The sequence below is a fragment of the Crinia signifera genome, chromosome 1 (assembly GCF_055691185.1).
Source record: "Crinia signifera chromosome 1, ASM5569118v1, whole genome shotgun sequence".
Taxonomy (NCBI): Eukaryota; Metazoa; Chordata; class Amphibia; order Anura; family Myobatrachidae; genus Crinia; species Crinia signifera.
In genome coordinates this window covers 476,866,412-476,887,069 of record NC_139217.1, presented here as the reverse complement: position 1 = coordinate 476,887,069, position 20,658 = coordinate 476,866,412, and the positions used below count along the sequence as shown (strand labels likewise).

At 50.1% G+C, this 20,658-nt stretch overlaps 1 protein-coding gene across 3 annotated transcripts in view; it reads right to left on the bottom strand.

The window, feature by feature from the left end:
* Window positions 1–20,193, bottom strand: part of LOC146032589 (uncharacterized) — a 90,149-nt gene extending 69,956 nt beyond the window's left edge. For 2 of the 3 annotated variants that reach the window (XM_083158501.1, XM_083158500.1), the window contains exon 1: window positions 20,058–20,161. In XM_083158501.1, the coding sequence (XP_083014627.1) occupies window positions 20,058–20,097 (40 nt within the window). In that variant the 5' untranslated portion in view covers window positions 20,098–20,161. Of the gene's footprint in view, window positions 1–20,057 lie in introns of all 3 variants that reach the window. The other variant, XM_083158502.1, reaches the window with a different exon arrangement.
* Window positions 20,194–20,658: the final 465 nt, after the last annotated feature.

The window sequence follows — 20,658 nt, the reverse complement described above, 5'->3', positions numbered from 1 at the left end:
TATGGCCCAATGAACCGGGGAGCCAGCTTCATAGAGGGCAGACGGAGGCGTATATGGCGGGTAGACAGCCATACCCGGTCTCCGACTTTCAATCTGGGCGCTGCCCTTCCGGAGGAAGAGTGATAGGAGTTGTTATGCATATATTCTGCCCACGGGAGAAGATCCACCCAGTCATCTTGGGAAGACGAGACAAACAGTCGGATAAAGGCCTCCAAGTCTTGATTCACCCGTTCTGTCTGGCCGTTGGTCTGGGGATGAAAGGCAGTGGAAAACTTGAGTTTGACCTGTACCGCGGCACAGAGAGCTCTCCAGAACTTTGCAACGAACTGTACTCCGCGGTCGGATACAATCTCTTTGGGCAGTCCGTGAAGTTTAAAAATGGTTGAGATGAATAGCTGAGCCAGTACTGGAGCAGAGGGGAGACCTTTTAGTGGGAAAAAATGGACCATTTTCGAGAATCGGTCGACCACTACCCAGATTGCGGTATGACCTTTTGAGGGAGGTAGTTCGCAAATGAAGTCCATTGACAGATGGGTCCATGGTTCTGTGGGAATGGTTAGAGGGCGGAGAGGACCAGCGGGAGTTGTTCTGGGCACTTTATGCTGAGCACATCTTACACAAGAGGCAACGAAGTTGGTTACGTCGTGGCGGATGGATGGCCACCAATAAGAACGTGACAGGAACATCAAGGTCTTTTGTGCTCCTGCGTGCCCTGCGAAGCGGGAAGAATGTGCCCATGACAATATTTTCTTGCGAAGTTCGGGGGGAACGAACGTTTTACCTGGAGGAGGAGATGGCTGTACGGTTACTTGGGCGAAGACCAGCGGATCGAGGATTGGACGAGGAGGTGTCTCTAGGTCAGAGGTCGTCTCAAAGGAGCGGGATAGAGCGTCTGCCTTAGTATTCGTGGTTCCAGGTCGGAATTTAATTTGGAAATCAAAGCGTTCAAAAAACATGGCCCAACGGGCTTGGCGGGCAGTAAGGCACTGAGCCTGTTTAAGAAAGGACAGATTTTTGTGGTCTGAATACACGGTGATCTTATGTCGTGCCCCCTCCAGAAGGTATCGCCACTCCTCTAACGCAGTTTTGACTGCAAGCAACTCCTGTTCCCCGATGGGGTAATTCTTCTCTGCTGGGAGGAATTTTTTGGAGAGGAAGGCACAAGGGTGTAATTCTTGATCCTCACCTTTTTGTGACAAGATGGCCCCGATCCCTTCCGAGGATGCGTCCACCTCGAGAATGAAGGGCCTGTCGAGGTCTGGTTGGAGGAGGATTGGTGCCGTCATGAATGCTCTCTTTAACTGCTGGAAGGCAGAGGATGCTTCTGGCGACCATCGGCTTGGATCAGCTCCCTTGCAAGTGAGAGCAGTGAGGGGAGCAGCGATAGTAGAGAAGTTCCGGATAAATCGCCAGTAATAGTTTGAGAACCCTAGGAATCTCTGAATTCCTTTGAGTGTTGTGGGGGCTGCCCAGTCTTGGATGGCTCTCACCTTCTGTGGCCGGAGAGCCCAGCACACGGGGTTAATGGCGGCTGCAGCACTGAAGGGGTTAACTATCCGTGCTTTGCCGTTATTCAGAACAAGGGCACTTGCCCTGTTTTAAACTGTATGAGTAGCACTGAGCTGGGACAGGACCCCTGCTGCAGTGCTGATGTAAGTTATAGCACTGAGCTGGGCACCCGGCACACATATCATATGTATTTATGTAATATATGTTTGGCACTGAGCTAGGACTGCATCATATATTGTGTATTGAATATTGAATATTGAGGAATGCATTCTGGACTTACAATGCACTTTGTACATTTCTGGGGGGAAGGAATTTAGCAATCTTGGTGATGAGGAAATGAAATGCTAATTTGCCTCTCTTGCCAGAATGTCTGTAAGTGTCCAAAACACAGCAGGGAGTAGGCTCTGTATCTGAAGCACTGTGTAAAAGGTGATAAAAAGGAAATTTGTGTACCTGAGCCCAGGACATCCTGTGTGTGAGGTGTTGATAAGGCACAGACATTTGTGCTTCGTTATGTAAACGTGTCCAGGAGATAAATATCTCCCCTGTTCCTGGAAGTTATGTATTCTAAGGAAATTGGACTTATCCTTTGTAGTATGTAATCTTGGTTCGTTATGCACTGGAAGTAACATATCAGATTGAGATGCAAATTGTAAATGTATGGGGAGGATCTGACAATGTCAAAGAGTTTTCTGCCTATATAAGCAGGGCTCTGTGAGCCCAAAGTTGTACTCTGTTCTACCTGTCCTGCTGTAAACATTCTGCTGTATGCTGCACTCTCCTATTCTAGGAGAGAGTTCTTTTAAGAACTTTGAGCAAATAAACATCTTCTTGCCTCAAGACGTCTCTGCCATCTTGCGACTAACAGAATTACCGCAATAATTCCGTTCTCCGGCTGTTCTGGGTAAAGGTATCCAGCGTCCTCCAAGCTCCGCTCTGCCAGCTACCGAAGCAGAGGTCTGGTCCGTGAACCAGAGGGGAAGCCACTGACGCCAGCCAGGAGTGTGTCAGCAGCGCGTCAACGCATACACTCCCGCAGGTAGTACTCAGGTGCCAGCAGTTGGCCCTGAGGAGGTAACCGTGGTTCCAGGCGCCACGTATAAGGAGTCTGGTGGTGGCAGCGATACCCCGCCCACTGCGTAGTGGGCGGAGTCAGTAACAGGCGGTTGCTGACGGTAACAGGGAATCCCCAATTGGCACGGTCCCGTGAGACCTGGTACCGCAATCTGTGGACCCGAAGGGCGTAGCCAGAGCTAAGGGCAGGCGTCCGGTCACAGAAATTGGTGGCACAGCGGTGGGATAACCCAGGCGGCTCTTCAGTCACCCGATTGGAGAAGCCGAGTTACTCAGGGAGGAGTAACTGCAGCCAGGAGAACGCGCAAGATGGCGGACTTCAATGGAATGTCGAAGGATGACCTCGAGATCGTGTGTCGGGAGAAGGGTGTGGATATCCCTTCCAAAGCAACTGTAAACGAAATGAGGGCGGCGCTCAAGCGCTTGGAGGAGTCGAGTTGGGAGGAGGTGCAGTACGCTGATGGTGACCGTGTCCAGGAGGACAGCCACACAGAGGACCTTCATCTGGACCCGGTGAGACTCACAAGCCCCGCCCCCTCTAGCAGCAGCCACGTTTCCCAACATTCCCTAGCAGGGCCAGGATCCTCGCGTCCCAGGGTGGACGGCGCGGATAGCCTAGCGGATCGGCTAGCGGAATTAGGGGAGAGGGCAACGGAACAAGAACGCATGCTCATCATCCGGATGTGGCATGCGGAGCGGGCAACACAGGCTGTGGTACCCCAAGGACCGTTGTCAGCTGCTACCCCCCGAGTGGGACGGATTCAGTTTGCCAAGTTTGCCGACAGCGATGGGGACATTGATGGACATTTGCAAGTTTTTGAGAGGACTTGTAAACTCCATGATTTGCCCAAACAGGAGTGGGTAAGACACCTTGTGCCCACCCTGCATGGAGAGGCCTTGGAGGCCTATCGAGGAGTGGCTAATGAGGACTGTGGGGACTATGATGTTGTCGCCAAGGCCCTCCTCCAACGGTTTTTTGTAACTCCTGAGTCCTACAGGAAAAAGTTTCGGGACTTGCCAAAGAATCCTGGCAGCACCCACGAGCAGTTTGCCACCCAGCTGCGGCAGTACTTGGTGAAGTGGGTGCAGGAATCAAAGGCCACAACCTGGGACACCCTGATTGATGTGATCTGCAGGGAGCAGTTCTACCGCAGGTGTGCCCAGGAAGTGAAGGAGTGGGTGCTAGATCGGGAGCCAACGAGCATAAAGATGGCTGCCCAGCTAGCGGACAAGTATGTGGCAATTCGGTCACAGGGGCTGAAACGCCCAAGTAGCAGCCCACTACAAAGGACTGTACCACCAGGGGGACACCCCTCTTCAGCTCATCGCCCCCCAAAGCAAGCACCTTCCAACCCGGGTGCTCTTGGCCAGCAATCGCCCCGCAGCGTCCCTGCGAGTAATCAGGGATCATCGGAGCCCCGACTGGTCAAGAAGTGCTACAGCTGTGGGAAAATCGGACATCTGAGGATGAACTGTCCCACCCTGCCGGCACCCCAGATTCGCGCTACCAATCCGAATGCTGGAGCCCGGCTTGCTTGCTTGACCCGTGGAGATGAGCCCACAGAGACTGTACCTCCTCCAGTCAGTCCGATGGAGTGTGGTGAGAAGCAGGCAGACTCTGCTGATAGAGTCACCTGCATGGCCATGCGGCCTCTACAGAATATGTGGCGGCACCTGCAGTCGGTCCAAGTGGGGCCCCTGCAGGGGGAAGGCCTGAGAGACTCTGGGGCCTCAATCACTGTGGTGAGCCCCAGACTGATTGATCCTGCTGCATTATTGCAGGGTCGCACTGCCAAAGTTACAATGGCAGATGGAGCAGAGCGAGAGGTGCCCATGGCCAGAGTCTACCTGGATTGGGGGGCTGGATCAGAGTTGCGAGATGTTGCCGTCATGGATGGCCTCCCAACAGATGTAGTCCTGGGGAATGATCTTGGGGGTGGAATCGTTACCACATTTGCTAACGCCATCGCCTGGAGTCAAGCTGCCAGACTACAGTCCTTACCATCAACACCAGCACAGCCCAGCCCAGAGGAAAAGACCACAGCGGCCAGACAACCGCCAGCACAGCCAACCACAGCATCAACCAGCCCAGAGGAAAAGACTACAGCGGCTAGATCAGCGCATCTCCCCAGCATGCCTTTTGCCTCTGGTGTGCCTACGTCCCCTAGCAACGCGGAGGATGTATGTGCCAGCTTGTTGTATCCTGTGGGGGTACCCAGCGATGCTCCTGTTCCTAGTGGTTTGCCAACTCCAGCGGTGAGTATGAGTGACCACACTGACCTTGACATGACTGACCCAAACCAGAATGAACCTAGACCTCCCAACCTAGATGCCCCTGTAGAGTGTTCCCCTTTAGGAGAAAGTGAGGGGCACTGGCAGGGGGTTCAGGAGGCTCCGCTCTCTGACCCATCCCTGACAGGCATACGGTGCCAAGCTCGCAGCGGCCTTGATGGGGTGGGGGTGGGGAGTGTGCCCGGGCAGGAAGGGTTCAGGCCCAGGGTAGTCAGGAAGGTAGAAGGGGATACACCAGAGAGGGTGGGTTCCCCAAGACGTAGGTCCTTTGAGGAGGACAGGAGGGCAGGTCTGACAGTTGTTGCAGACGGGTGCCCGGGAGAAGTGACAGGGGTGCAGTGCCTGGAGGATAGTGTGGGAGGAGACAGGGGTAGGCCCAGACCAGGGAAGGTAGAGGCGACCAGAGGCTGTCCCCGGCCCACAACCCCCAGACAGGTACTGACCTTAGAAACTGTAAGGCCCTACAGACCAGTTGTCCCTGACTCTAGTTTGGTAGTGACGTCCCTTACAGTAGTGACTAGGAAGGGTCTTCCCAAGACAGTGGACTGTACACCTGCTTGTGAGTTGGCATTCCAGTCGCTGAAGGAGGCTCTGGTACCAGCTCCAGTGCTGATGACGCATATTTATTACCAGGACATTGTGGTACGGACTATTGCATCATTGCACGGACTGGGAGCAGTACTGAGCCAAGAGGAGCCATATGGGCAGGAGCACCCTGTGGCTTGTGTGAGCAGAATACTGCTATGGTGGGAGGTGGGGTATGCCACAATTTGGACACACTGGGTGGCAATTGTGTATGCAGCAGACCAGCTTTGGCACAGATGGTGCCACTGGCACCCCACTGGGGTGAAGGAACACCCACCTGAGGAAGGTTTGCCCCCTTCATTGGGGGAAACAGACCGACTGTTGTTGTGGGGCCTTGGACTTGGACACTGTGGTGACTGCGTGGACTTTCAGCACCAACCAGATACGGTCCCCTGCAATCTGGATGAACTGTCTAGGCTGGGGCCAAAAATCCCCAGGCACTCCCAGTAACCCCCAAATGGGCTGCGGGACCAGGAGCCAAATCGTTGGGACATGGCCCTCTGGTTTCCCGCTTGAAGGGGGGGGGAGAAGTGTGGCCGGAGAGCCCAGCACACGGGGTTAATGGCGGCTGCAGCACTGAAGGGGTTAACTATCCGTGCTTTGCCGTTATTCAGAACAAGGGCACTTGCCCTGTTTTAAACTGTATGAGTAGCACTGAGCTGGGACAGGACCCCTGCTGCAGTGCTGATGTAAGTTATAGCACTGAGCTGGGCACCCGGCACACATATCATATGTATTTATGTAATATATGTTTGGCACTGAGCTAGGACTGCATCATATATTGTGTATTGAATATTGAATATTGAGGAATGCATTCTGGACTTACAATGCACTTTGTACATTTCTGGGGGGAAGGAATTTAGCAATCTTGGTGATGAGGAAATGAAATGCTAATTTGCCTCTCTTGCCAGAATGTCTGTAAGTGTCCAAAACACAGCAGGGAGTAGGCTCTGTATCTGAAGCACTGTGTAAAAGGTGATAAAAAGGAAATTTGTGTACCTGAGCCCAGGACATCCTGTGTGTGAGGTGTTGATAAGGCACAGACATTTGTGCTTCGTTATGTAAACGTGTCCAGGAGATAAATATCTCCCCTGTTCCTGGAAGTTATGTATTCTAAGGAAATTGGACTTATCCTTTGTAGTATGTAATCTTGGTTCGTTATGCACTGGAAGTAACATATCAGATTGAGATGCAAATTGTAAATGTATGGGGAGGATCTGACAATGTCAAAGAGTTTTCTGCCTATATAAGCAGGGCTCTGTGAGCCCAAAGTTGTACTCTGTTCTACCTGTCCTGCTGTAAACATTCTGCTGTATGCTGCACTCTCCTATTCTAGGAGAGAGTTCTTTTAAGAACTTTGAGCAAATAAACATCTTCTTGCCTCAAGACGTCTCTGCCATCTTGCGACTAACAGAATTACCGCAATAATTCCGTTCTCCGGCTGTTCTGGGTAAAGGTATCCAGCGTCCTCCAAGCTCCGCTCTGCCAGCTACCGAAGCAGAGGTCTGGTCCGTGAACCAGAGGGGAAGCCACTGACGCCAGCCAGGAGTGTGTCAGCAGCGCGTCAACGCATACACTCCCGCAGGTAGTACTCAGGTGCCAGCAGTTGGCCCTGAGGAGGTAACCGTGGTTCCAGGCGCCACGTATAAGGAGTCTGGTGGTGGCAGCGATACCCCGCCCACTGCGTAGTGGGCGGAGTCAGTAACAGGCGGTTGCTGACGGTAACAGGGAATCCCCAATTGGCACGGTCCCGTGAGACCTGGTACCGCAATCTGTGGACCCGAAGGGCGTAGCCAGAGCTAAGGGCAGGCGTCCGGTCACACCTTCTCTGGGTCCATTTCTATCCCAGTGGCGGAGAGAATGTGACCCAAGAATGGAATGGACGTGACCTCAAAAACGCACTTCTCCAACTTGCAGAACAGTTGATTTTGGCGAAGACGTCGTAGGACTTCGGACACTGTCTGTCTGTGAAGTTGGAGATTTGGAGAGAAGATGAGTATATCGTCTAGATAGACTACGATGGAGTGGTACAGCAAGTCCCGAAAGATATCATTTACAAACTGTTGGAAGACAGCGGGGGCGTTACAAAGGCCGAAGGGCATCACCAGGTATTCATAGTGGCCGTCGCGCGTGTTAAAAGCCGTCTTCCACTCGTCACCTGGACGGATCCGGATCAAATTGTAGGCCCCTCGCAGGTCCAATTTAGTAAAGATTGCTGCCCCTCTGATCTTGTCGAATAGTTCTGCGATAAGGGGTAAGGGATAGCGGTTTTTAATGGTGATGTCGTTCAGGCCCCTATAGTCGATACATGGCCGAAGACCGCCATCTTTCTTTTTCACAAAGAAAAACCCGGCCCCGGCCGGAGAAGTAGATGGTCGAATGAAACCTTTGTTTAAGTTCTCTTGAATGTACGAGGACATGGCCTCAGTCTCAGGTAGCGACAGGGGATAGATGCGGCCACGAGGAGGGAATTTCCCGGCCACCAGCTCTATCGGGCAGTCCCAAGGACGGTGAGGAGGCAGGGTGTCGGCACCACCTTTACTGAATACATCTGTAAATGAACGATATGGTGCGGGTATCGACAAGGGTGGAGCTGAAGAGGATGAAGGACAGTTACCCTCACGTTGTGGATGGGTCTGGTAGACCGGAAGGATCTGAGGAATGCAAGTAGACTGGCAATCTGTTCCCCAGGCCTTGACCTCCATATTGGTCCAATCGATGTGTGGGTTATGTTTGGAGAGCCAGGGAAGGCCCAGGACCATTTGGTGTGAGGACTGTGGAAGAATGAAGAATTCGAGGGTCTCTTGATGTAGAGCTCCTATGAGCAGTGTCACCGGGGTGGTCTGATGGGTGATTTGTCCACTACGAATTCGACTCCCATCCACTGCAGTGAGGACCAGCGAGTGATCCAGGGGTTGCACAGGCAGGGCATGTTGGGTAACAAAAGAAGAAGAAAGGAAGTTTCCCGCTGCTCCAGAGTCCAATAGGGCCTGAACTCTTTTTCTCCCTTGGGGACACACAAGGGTAACCGGAATGGTGGAATCAGAAGAAGAGGGAGATGGAAGCAAGACTCCTAATCGGACCTCCCTCGGGGAGATTAGGAGCGGTCGTTTCCCGGCCGCAGCGGGCAGGAAGCCAATAAGTGAGCTGAGGAGCCACAGTACATGCATAGATTCTCTCGCCGTCTTCGGGACTTCTCTTCGAGAGAGAGACGGGAGCGGTTGATTTGCATGGGCTCATCTGTTGACACCGCAGGAGGCGGGGTTGGTTTGGAGGCTGGTGCGACATTGGAAGGAAATCGAGGGCGAAGGCGATCAGAGCGATTCCTCTCAAGTTGGCGTTCTTGGAGTCGCAGATCGACTTTGTTACATAATGAAATGAGTTCAGCCAGGGTGGAAGGAGAATCGCGAGTTGCTAACTCGTCCTTGATGCGCCCGGCTAGGCCGTTCCAGAAGGCAGAAACGAGAGCCTCTTCGTTCCATCTGAGTTCGGAAGCCAGGGTTTGAAATTGTACGACATATTGTCCCACTGAGCGACTGCCCTGACGAATCCTTAGGATCTCCGTGGCTGCGGAGGACACTCTGCCAGGCTCGTCGAAGATGCGACGGAAGGAGGCCACAAATTCTTCATAGTTATTGAGGATGGGATCCGCACGCTCCCAAAGGGGGGACACCCACTCCAGGGCTGGACCCGCCAGTAGGGACACGATGTAAGCCACCCGAGTCTTGGGAGAGGGGAAATTGGAAGGCTGGAGGGTAAAATGGACGTCACATTGATTCAGGAATCCTCGACACCCCCTCGGGGACCCGTCATATTTACTGGGGGTTGACAGGTGTAGCTGGTGAGGAGCAGCTGGCCCAGGGGGAGCAGCAGGGGCCGAAGCTCCGGAGGTTGGTGCTGCTGAAACTGAGGGAGCCGCCTGAGGTGATGACAAGTTCTGGAGAAATTGAGCCACTTGACGCTGGGTAGTCTCTACTTGTTCCAATCGAGCCATGATGCCTTGAAGAACATCCGTCATGGAGGCCTGTGCTTCACCCGATTCCATCGGGTCAGTGCAAACTGTCACGGCTAAAGGGCTGGATGGAGTCGTGTGGTGCACAGGAACCGGAGACGGACCAGGAGGAGTAGGATTGAAACGTGCAGGTTTAATAACGGATTTCATAAATGATAAACTTCACTCAAATACTTCTTTAAGTGACAGTTGGAATAAATTAAATAGAGTCCAGCACAATACTAATAACGGGCAGGGAAATCTGGAAACGTATACTTGGTGAGCCAGAGTACATAGATGAGGATCCGGAAGGAGGTTGATTTGATGACAGAAGAAATGGATCCGGATGACTGAAAGATGATGGAATGAATGAGTTGTATGAAGGAGGACAGCGGGAAGCTGTGCAGGGTAATTCTGGGACACAAGCAGGAACAAGCACTAGGTAGGACTTGCAGCATTGGTGTCAGGAGAAAACTTCCTTGTAGCAAGATGCAGGGAGCAAGGCACCAGAGTCAGGAGAGAAAGAGCCAGGATCCGGGAATCAGCTAGGAGTTGTGAATGACTCCAAAGACTCATTGCACTGACACTGAACAGCCTAGGCAGATCCCCTATATCCCCAGGGGATGGCTGCCATTGGCTGTCAGCACAGGATGAGGAGGGAACCTCCACTCTGGGCCAATCTGTCTCCTGCCCTCAACCAAGATGGCGACGCCGGCCTCCCGGCACCACTACTACTGCCATCCCTACCCAGAGCTGCCGCTACCCGCACACCGCAGACCGGAGCCTGCACACGCTAGCCGGCGGCGGGCGCGGACGGGTGAGTACTGTACCCGCCGCGCTCCGTCGCGGCTACGTGTGACATACAGTTTCTTATACAGCACAGCAGATTCCGTTACAGCGTCTTATATAGCGCGGCAAATTCCGTTACAGCGTCTTATATAGCGCAGCATATTCCGTTACAGCGTCTTATAGCGCAGCAGATTCCGTTACAGCGACTTATATAGCGCAGCAGATTCCGTTAGTGTCTTATATAATGCAGCAGATTCCATTACAGCGTCTTATATAGCGCAGCAGATTCCGTTACAGCGTCTTATATAGCGCGGCAAATTCCATTACAGCATCTTATATAGCGCGGCAAATTCCGTTACAGCGTCTTATATAGCGCAGCAGATTCCGTAACAGCGTCTTATATAGCGCAGCAGATTCCATTACAGCGTCTTATATAGCACAGCTGATTCCGTTACAGTGTCTTATATAGCGCAGCTGATTCCGTTACAGTGTCTTATATAGCGCAGCTGATTCCGTTACAGTGTCTTATATAGCGCAGCTGATTCCGTTACAGTGTCTTATATAGTGCAGCTGATTCCGTTACAGTTTCTTATATAAGCGCAGCAGGTTCCGTGACAGTGTCTTATATAGCGCAGCAGATTCCGTTACAGTGTCTTATATAGCGCAGCAGGTTCCGTTACAGTGTCTTATATAGCGCAGCAGGTTCCGTTACAGTGTCTTATATAGCGCAGCAGGTTCCGTTACAGTGCCTTATATAGCGCAGCAGATTCCGTTACAGTGTCTTATATAGCGCAGCAGATTCCGTTACAGCGTCTTATATAGCGCAGCTGATTCCGTTACAGTTTCTTATATAGCGCAGCTGATTCCGTTACAGTGTTTTATATAGCGCAGCAGATTCCGTTACAGCGTCTTATATAGTGCAGCAGATTCCGTTACAGTGTGTTATATAGCGCAGCAGATTCCGTTATAGCGTCTTATATAGCGCAGCAGATTACATTCGTGTCTTATATAGCTCAGCAGACTCCGTTACAGCGTCTTATACAGCGCAGCAGATTCCGTTACAGTGTCTTATACAGCCCAGCAGATTCTATTACAGTTTCTTATATAGCGCAGCAGATTCCGTTACAGCGTCTTATATAGCGCAGCAGATTCCGTTACAGCACCTTATACAGCGCAGCAGATTCCGTTACAGCGTCTTATATTGTGCAGCAGATTCCGTTACAGCGTCTTATATTGCGCATTAGATTCCTTTACAGCGTCTTATATAGCGCAGCAGATTCCGTTACAGCGTCTTATATAGCGCAGCAGATTCCGTTACAGCGTCTTATATAGCGCAGCAGATTCCGTTACAGCGTCTTATATAGTATACATTTTTTTAAACCCTTTAATATACGTCAGATTTAAAAAATTTAAAGAATTCAACAATACAAAAATCAATTAATAATACACGTAATTACTTGGTCATGGCATGCAAATAATATTCACATTATTCATTTGATAGACATCAAAGATATCATCAGTGAGGCGAAAATGATTTGCTGGGTGATATCCAAAGTGTTTGGTTAAGAACAAGGCTAATGGCTTAATGCCATTCAACATTAAATCAGTAACAATCAATCTGTAATAAATAATTCTTTGGATACTGTACACCTATTGGTCTGGTGTTTGATATATTGTAAAATTGTACTTTTCTTATAATAGCCTCTTCAAATAACAGGAAGAAGATGCACAAGGATTTGGTCCACTAGGTTTGAGAATTATAGAGGAATACCTCCCTTAAGGTCAGCTGGTGCTTCTGCTGACTGGGGGGGGGGGGGGGAGATTCTCTAAACAAGAAATGCGGTAAAAACCCTGTTATCGGGTTTTTACCGTATTTTGGGATGTATTATGGGCTTATAATAATGGGCTTCTACCGCAACCCTCTGCCGCCCCGAACCGACCCGCATCGCCCCCTCACCTGTGTCCAGGCAGCACAGAGCTGTGCTGCTCGGACCTTTTGACCTCCTCCCTGCACTGATCCTCTTCTGGGTGCAGGGAGGAGGAGAGCCCGGCGCAGCAGCAGCAGCGCCGGGTGTGCGAGGGAGGGGGGAGCCGCCGGGACCTGCTGGGACCCGGCGACTCTCATTGACCCGTGATTTGGTGCAGTGATTAGATTACATCGCTGCCGGTCAGCGCGCTAGGAGTCTTCACGCTGCATGCGCTGTCATCTTACCGGGAGCTGACCGCTGTCAGATACAGCATCCGAAAGTCAGCGCGTCTGAGAATGCCGGAACCGACCGCTGACAAACAGCGCATACGTAGATCAGCGCGTCTGGGGATGCTGTGTGTCAGACCAAGGTGCATCCGTCAAGAAGCCTGCTGGGATCCCCGAAGGACACGTGTTTCGCCTACGAAGGCTTGTTCACCATGACGTGTATTGATGGGATTCCCATTATCTGTATTTAAGGGAATACAGCTGACCAATAGTAGCATTAGTCATTGATAGACACATATGTGAACCAATCAAGGAGTGAGTAAGACGGTAATTGGGGAGCCTTCGAAGTGACTACATCTGTGTGAGATTACTGATGGACAGATTTGAGCTGGTGTCTAATCCCAGGGGTCATAATTGTCCTGATATAATCTAAAAGTAATGAAAAGTGTTTATGATTGTTGATGTGACCACAACACTGGTAAGTTGTCATATTAAATCATTTTGAAATACTTGGTTTCGGTATTTGTGAAGTTATACAGTAACTACTGGCGCAAATATCAGTCTCAGGTCTCATGTGAAAGATACAATACATTTCTTGGAATTAATAAAAGATATCCAGTGGAAGGATACGTATTCGTTTTTAACTTTTAGATGTCTCAAGTGTCACAGATGGAGGACTAGGTAGGTTCGTGTGGTGTTCAGGAACTACTTGACAACCAGGAGTAGTAGGGTTGAAACGAACTGGCTTTATTATAGAAGGTTTCACAAATAATAATCAGAACACTTTTCAAATACTGCTTTGAAATCGTGAAATAAGGAAAGTCCCAAGTAAAGTCTTTGAGAGGTATCCTAGAAAGGAAATGGGCAATACGTCTTGCAAAAAGTCTCTGTAAAACCAGCGGCACTGAGGGAGACCCCGAGTTTTTGGAGAAGAGGGGTGTATGGCTGAATAGACGAGCTTATGGTGAAGGACTGGGGTGGATGAAGGAAACTGAGTCCAGCAAAGGCACGGTAAAGAAGTGAGTGATGATCCAGGTAATTTATGGGAAAGACTGCAGCGTAGGAGATCTCGGGGTATCCGAGCGTGGAAGTCGGGTACGACCGACGGAGGCTGAGTGGTAACAGGAGACCAGGAACTGAGACCACGGACTGGAGACCAAGGAGACAGCGAGGAGGTCAGGATACCAGAGACATAAGCAGGGCAGACTGAACTGTGGACCAGCAGAGACCTGGAGTAAGCCAGAAGTATCCACCTGCACTAGGCAAGAAAGACCTTTGCACTGACATAGGTAAGCCAAGGCAGATCCCCTAAATACATAGTGGGCGGCTGCTATTGGCTAGACAGTGCAGGGAGGCAGGACACTTTTGCCAATTTGCTTTTGCTTTTGCCCAAAACCAAGATGGCGGCACCAGCCTCCTGGCGCCGCCTCAGCCACAACTCCCCCAAGCCTCCCGGGACCTGCCCCCAGCATGCAACGCTCCCCAGCAGCCCGAGACCCGTAACCCTGATGGCGCCCGGCATCCAGCCTCAGCACGGACAGGCGGCGGGCGCGGAGAGGTGAGTACCGGACCAGCCGCGGCCCCCCTGCGGCCGTCCGTGACAGTACCCCCCCCCCTTTTTGGGTGACTTCCAGGCACCTTCGTGACTTCAGAGGATTCCTTCGGATGAAATGCTTGACCAGACTTGGGGCATGAAGGTCAGAAGCATCCACCCAAGAATTCTCTTCAGGACAATACCCGGCCCATTCCACCAAGTACTGAAGTCGGGAATGACAACAACGACAGTCAAGGACCCTTTTAACCTCAAACTCAGCATCCTTTACGGTGGGAATTGGTGGAGTCTTGGGTGGTTTGGGATGGTACGGGTTCAAACGTAAAGGTTTTAGGAGAGAAATATGGAAGGAGTTGGAGATTCTCATTGAAGGAGGTAATTTTAGTTTGTATGCTGCAGGGTTGATGACCTGAATGATAGGATATGGACCGATGAAGCGTGGAGCCAGTTTCATAGATGGTAATCGGAGGCGCAAGTTGCGCGTTGACAACCAGACCAGATCTCCAACTTTCAGACGAGGGACAGCTTTTCATTTTTTTGTCCACGAATCTCTTGTAACGGACTGATGCCTTCCGAAGCGAATGGTGAACATCTGACCAGATTTTTGAAAACTGAAGGAGCGAAGAACTTACTGCTGGAACCTCTACTGCTGGCAAGCTTGTGAATTCAGGAGAACGGGGATGTCGGCCGTAGACGGTGAAGAACAGGGTGGTTCCAGAGGATGAATGGTAAGAGTTATTATGGGCGAACTCTGCCCATGGGAGCAGGTCTGCCCAATCATCTTGTGCGGAGGAGATGTAAAGACGCAGGAAAGCCTCTAGGCCCTGATTGCCTCGTTCTGTCTGACCGTTGGTTTGCGGATGGTAAGCTGAAGAGAATTTTAATTTGATCTGCAGCGAAGAACACAAGGATCTCCAGAACCTGGCAACGAATTGGACACCGCGATCAGATACAATTTCAGTAGGAAGTCCATGAAGTTTGAAGATATGAGAAATAAAGAGCTGAGCCAGTACTGAAGCGGATGGGAGAGACTTCAACGGAATAAAGTGAGCCATTTTGGAGAACCGGTCGACCACGACCCAAATCACTGTGTGTCCTTTGGATGGTGGGAGTTCAGAAATGAAACCATGGAAAGATGAGACCAGGGTTGTCGAGGTGTGGGGAGTGGTCGCAGGGATCCAGCTGGGGCCGTCTGGGATATTTTATGTTGTGCACATTGAGGGCAAGAAGAAATGAAGCTACCAACATCAGTGCGCATGGAAGGCCACCAGTTGGACCGCTGTAGAAAGGAAAGTGTCTTATGAGTCCCGGGATGTCCACGGAAGTGTGAAGAATGAGCTCACGTGAGGATTTTTCTTCGCAATTCAGAGGGCACAAATGTTTTCCCCGCAGGAGGTGTGGGATGGAGATTAGTTTCATTGAAAACTAGAGGATTTAGTATAGGCTGGGGTTCTGAAGCATCTTCAGTTGTAGAATCAAAAGATCGGGATAGTGCATCTGCTTTGCAGTTTTGAGAACCAGGACGTACACTATTTGGAAATGGAAGCGTTCGAAGAACATGGTCCATCGAGCTTGCCGGGAGGTAAGACATTGTACGTTGCGTAGGAACGAAAGGTTCTTATGGTCGGAGTATACGATGATCCGATGCCATGCCCCCTCCAGCAGGTACCACCATTCTTCGAATGCCAACTTTATCGCTAAAAGTTCCTGCTCTCCGATGGAATAGTTCCTCTCAGCCGGGAGAAACTTTTTAGAAATATAGGCACAGGGTTGGAGTTTGAGATCTTCACCTATTTGAGAGAGAATAGCACCGACTCAGTCTGCTGATGCGTCTACTTCTAGAAAGAAGGGTTTGTTAGTGTCGGGCTGGAGCAGTATTGGTGCGGTAATGAAGGCCTGCTTCAGTAATTGAAAGGCCCGTACGGCCTCTGGAGACCAGCGAGATGGGTCTGCTCCCTTTCGAGTAAGTGCAGTGAGAGGAGCAGCAATGGAGGAAAAGTCCCGAATAAATCGTCGGTAATAATTAGAGAACCCCAGGAAACGTTGGATTCCTTTCAGGGTTGTTGGCTCAGTCCAGTCTTGAATGGCTTTGATCTTAACGGGGTCCATTTCGATACTGGTGCTGGAAAGGATATGACCTAGGAACGGAATTGTTGGTACCTCAAAGACGCATTTCTCTAATTTGCAAAAAAGATGATTCTTACGGAGCCGGCTCAGTACCTCTTTTACAGTGTGACGATGGGTGGAAATATCGGGGAAAAAGATAAGTATATCATCGAGATATACTACCATGGATTGATACAGCATGTCCCGGAAGATATCATTGACGAACTGTTGAAAGACCGCAGGTGCATTGCATAACCCGAACGGCATGACCAGATACTCATAATGGCCATCACGAGTGTTAAAGGCCGTTTTCCACTCGTCCCCTGACCGTATTCGAATTAGATTGTAGGCACCCCGAAGATCTAATTTGGTGAACACCACGGCCCCTCTAACTTTGTCGAACAATTCAGTGATTAAAGGGAGAGGATATTATTATTATTATTATTATTATTATTATTATTATTATTATTATTTTATTTATAAGGCGCCACAAGTGTTTCGCAGCGCCGTACAAAGGAACAATACAGGGAGACAAAACTTGGCATAACATTGAATAAATAACAAAAATACAGTACAAATAAAGAGCACCACAGTTCAATACACATTACAGCTTAAATGTAAGTAGTGAGGACCCAATCAACATACAACTAGAGGCTTGAGGCCAATGATGGAGATGAGTATGAAGATGGTCACTGAGTGTTGGAGTAAAGGAGAGCTGTGAGTGAAATGTGAAGAGAAGTGGGCTTTGACAACAGGAGGGAAGAGGGCCCTACTCGGAGGAGCTTACAATCTAGTAGGAAAAACGTTTTTTTATCGTGATATAATTCAGACCGCGGTAATCAATGCAGGGTCGGAGTGTTCCGTCTTTCTTTTTCACAAAAAAAAACCTCAGCTCCAGCAGGAGAGGTGGATGGGCGAATAAAGCCTTTCTCAAGATTTTCTCAAATATATACGGACATTGCCTCAGTCTCCGGGACAGAGAGAGGGTATGTGCGGACCATGGGAGGAGTCTTTCCGGGAATAAGTTTGATGGGACAATCCCAACTGCGATGGGGCGGCAGGGTATCTGCTCCTCCTTTACTGAAGACATCTTTAAAGGGAAAATACTGTGGGGGTAACGAAGCGATGGGGTCATCTGGAAGTGTTTGCTGAAGTGGTAGCACTCGAGGAAGGCAGGTAGAGAAGCAATTGGGACCCCAAGCTTTGATTTCCATGGTGCCCCAATCGAGGTGGGGATTGTGCTTGGTTAGCCACGGTATACCTAAGACGAGGTCGTGGGAGGATTTGGGTATAACAAGGAAGTCTATAATCTCACGATGAAGAAGGCCAACTTGAAGTAATAGGGGACCAGTCCGATGGGTGACCTGCCCTTGGAGCCATCAACAGCGGTTAGGTATAACGACTGTTCCAATGGGAATACTTCAATGGAGAATCGGGAGATTAACTCAGCCGCGAGGAAATTGCCAGCCGCCCCAGAGTCTAATAACGCCTTCACTGGCATCAGTCCTTGCGGAATGGAGAGGTACACAAGGATAGAGGATTCTGATGTAGTAGGAGAGGTAACCAATACTCCTAACCTGGCCTCCCCTTGAAAGAGTGAAATGATCCTCGCACTGGTTGAGGAATCCTCGACACGCCTTTGGTGATCCGTCAAATTTATTGGGAGTGGGCAAATGAAGGTGAGCCGGGACAGTTGATGCAGAAGCCCCACCAGAGGGTGCTGTTGAAGATCCTTGGGCCGGAGATGCCGGAGTGACAGGTGCGGATGGCTGTGGCGGTGACAATGTTTGCAGGAATTGAGCCACCTGCCTTTGAGAGGCCTCCAGCTGTTTCAGACGGCTCATGATCCTTTGTAAGAGGTCTGTCGGTAGTCCTTGATCCCCACTCGAATACATGGGGTCAATGCAAACTTTCACAGATGGAGGACTAGGTAGGTTTGTGTGGTGTTCAGGAACTACTTGACGACCAGGAGTAGTAGGGTTCAAACGAGCTGGCTTTATTATAGAAGGTTTCACAAATAATAATCAGAACACTTTTCAAATACTGCTTTAAAATCGTGAAATAAGGAAAGTCCCAAATAAAGTCTTTGAGAGGTATCCTAGAAAGGAAATGGGCAATTCGTCTTGCAAAAAGTCTCTGTAAAACCAGCGGCACTGAGGGTGACCCCGAATTTTTGGAGAAGAGGGGTGTATGGCTGAATAGACGAGCTTATGGTGAAGGACTGGCGTGGATGAAGGAAACTGAGTCCAGCAAAGGCACGGTAAAGAAGTGAGTGATAATCCAGGTAATTTATGGGAAAGACTGCAGCGTAGGAGATGTGGGGTATCCGAGCGTGGAAGTCGGGTACGACCGACGGAGGCTGAGTGGTAACCGGAGAACGGGAACCGAGACCACGGACTGGAGACCAAGGAGATAGCGAGGAGGTCAGGATACCAGAGACACAAGCAGGGCAGACTGAACTGTAGACCAGCAGAGACCTGGAGTAAGCCAGAAGTATCCACCTGCACTAGGCAAGAAAGACCTTTGCACTGACACAGGTAAGCCAAGGCAGATCCCCTAAATATATAGTGGGCGGCTGCCATTGGCTAGACAGTGCAGGGAGGCAGGACACTTATTCTGGCAGCCAATCTGCTTTTGCCCAAAACCAAGATGGCGGCACCAGCCTCCTGGCGCCGCCTCAGCCACAACTCCCCCAAAGCCTCCCGGGACCTGCCCCCAGCATGCACCGCTCCCCAGCAGCCCGAGACCCGGAACCTGATGGCGCCCGGCATCCAGCCTCAGCACGGACAGGCGGCGGCGGGCGTGGAGAGGTGAGTACCGGACCCGCCGTGGCCGTCCGTGACATCAAGCCTCTATTCGAATATAGAGGCTCTATTCGAATATGCCACTGAAAGGGGTTAATATTTATCAATACAGATGGTCAATAGTACAGGCTGTTTCAAACATTTAAATAAGATAAGTGGTCAGGAAAAGGTTAAATATATCATAATAAATACACAAATATAATAGAAACAGTACTGCACTTTAGAAGCTCACAATCGCAACCAGAACCCCCCTCCCCGCTTTTGCCTATGCATCAATCTCTTGAGCAACAGTATGGAAACACTTATATCAAGAGAGCACAGGTGTTGCAAATCAGCAAAACCATGGTCATATCAGTTTCCCTGCTGCTGTTGCTTACCTAAAACCTGGACTTCCACGGGAGCACTGGACACTAGACAGGAATAGCACCAAGCAGGGACAGGTCAGAGGAACCTATAACCAGTGTCCTCATGATTTCCCCATTGGTCAGCTGATCACAGCACGGGTGACAACAGACACCAGCCTCTGCCCACATCCCGGCCGCCCGTGAGCAATGGCCATTGTCCCTTCATGACAACTGCTTAAGGGAGGCCGGGGGACAGCCGCAGACCCACATCCTCCCGGTTCCTAACATACACGATCAGCGTCTTCTTCATACATCTGATTCAATGTGCAAAACGATTACAGGTACATTCACAATTGCTTCATTCATTCAGACAGAGTGTAGCTGATCCAATCAAATCAATGCCCAATGCGATGGGCCTAAGGCTTCATCAGGGGTACGTACAAATCTAGGATTGCGCTTCAATAAAACACTGTAGTATCGTCAAATCTCATCAGCGTAGTGGCCCATATATGACTGGTCCTGGAAGACCACTTAATCCTATGTCCTATGTCCAGTAATAGTAAATCTATGGGGGTTTCTGGTGACCAGGTGATGAATGAGTAATAATGACGGGCAGAGCACAGTCGGTAATGATGACATGCTACGGTAATGATGACACGATACGGTGTGCCGGCAGGACGTTACTTAGTGCTCATGTACTGGATTTTAGCAGCACTAGGAAATCTATGTAAACATTCTACAAAACCTGTTTGTGAATAAAGGTTCCACAATCCCAGGTAAGAAATCTCATCATTTGTATCCGGTGTCATAGACTTACCCGCAGATAGCAGAATAACCCAGGTGTAAAAGGGGCTCATTCTTCTTCTCCGGGGCTCACATTTAGTAGTAGACCTCTGAGAAGATTTAGAGAAATGACACAAGTTCCAGTTTTGCAACTACGCAGCGAATCCCTCTCATGTCACCATATAGAGAAGGAGGACAGGAAGCTGACGTTTCCCAATATGTGCTGTCTGTGACACATCAGACGTTATATATATATACAGATCTCACCGACATGTCAGCTATGTACTAATACCACAACGAGTCGGGTTCAGCTTCAACTCATTCCTACAAATGAACAAAAAATTAGGTTTCAGGTTAATAGATAGAATTTTAAATGATCTTATGTTTACAACCAATTTAATTACTCATTATAAATTGTTAAATGTCAGATACAGTATAAATAGCAGCAGATAATGAGTCAGATCACGGATGTGGCGGAGAACGCGGGATCACCGACATGGCTGAGAACACGGGATCACCGACATGGCTGAGAATACCAGATCACCGACATGGCTGAGAATACCAGATCAAAGACATGGCTGAGAATACCAGATCACCAACAGGGCTGAGAATACCAGATCACCGACATGGCTGAG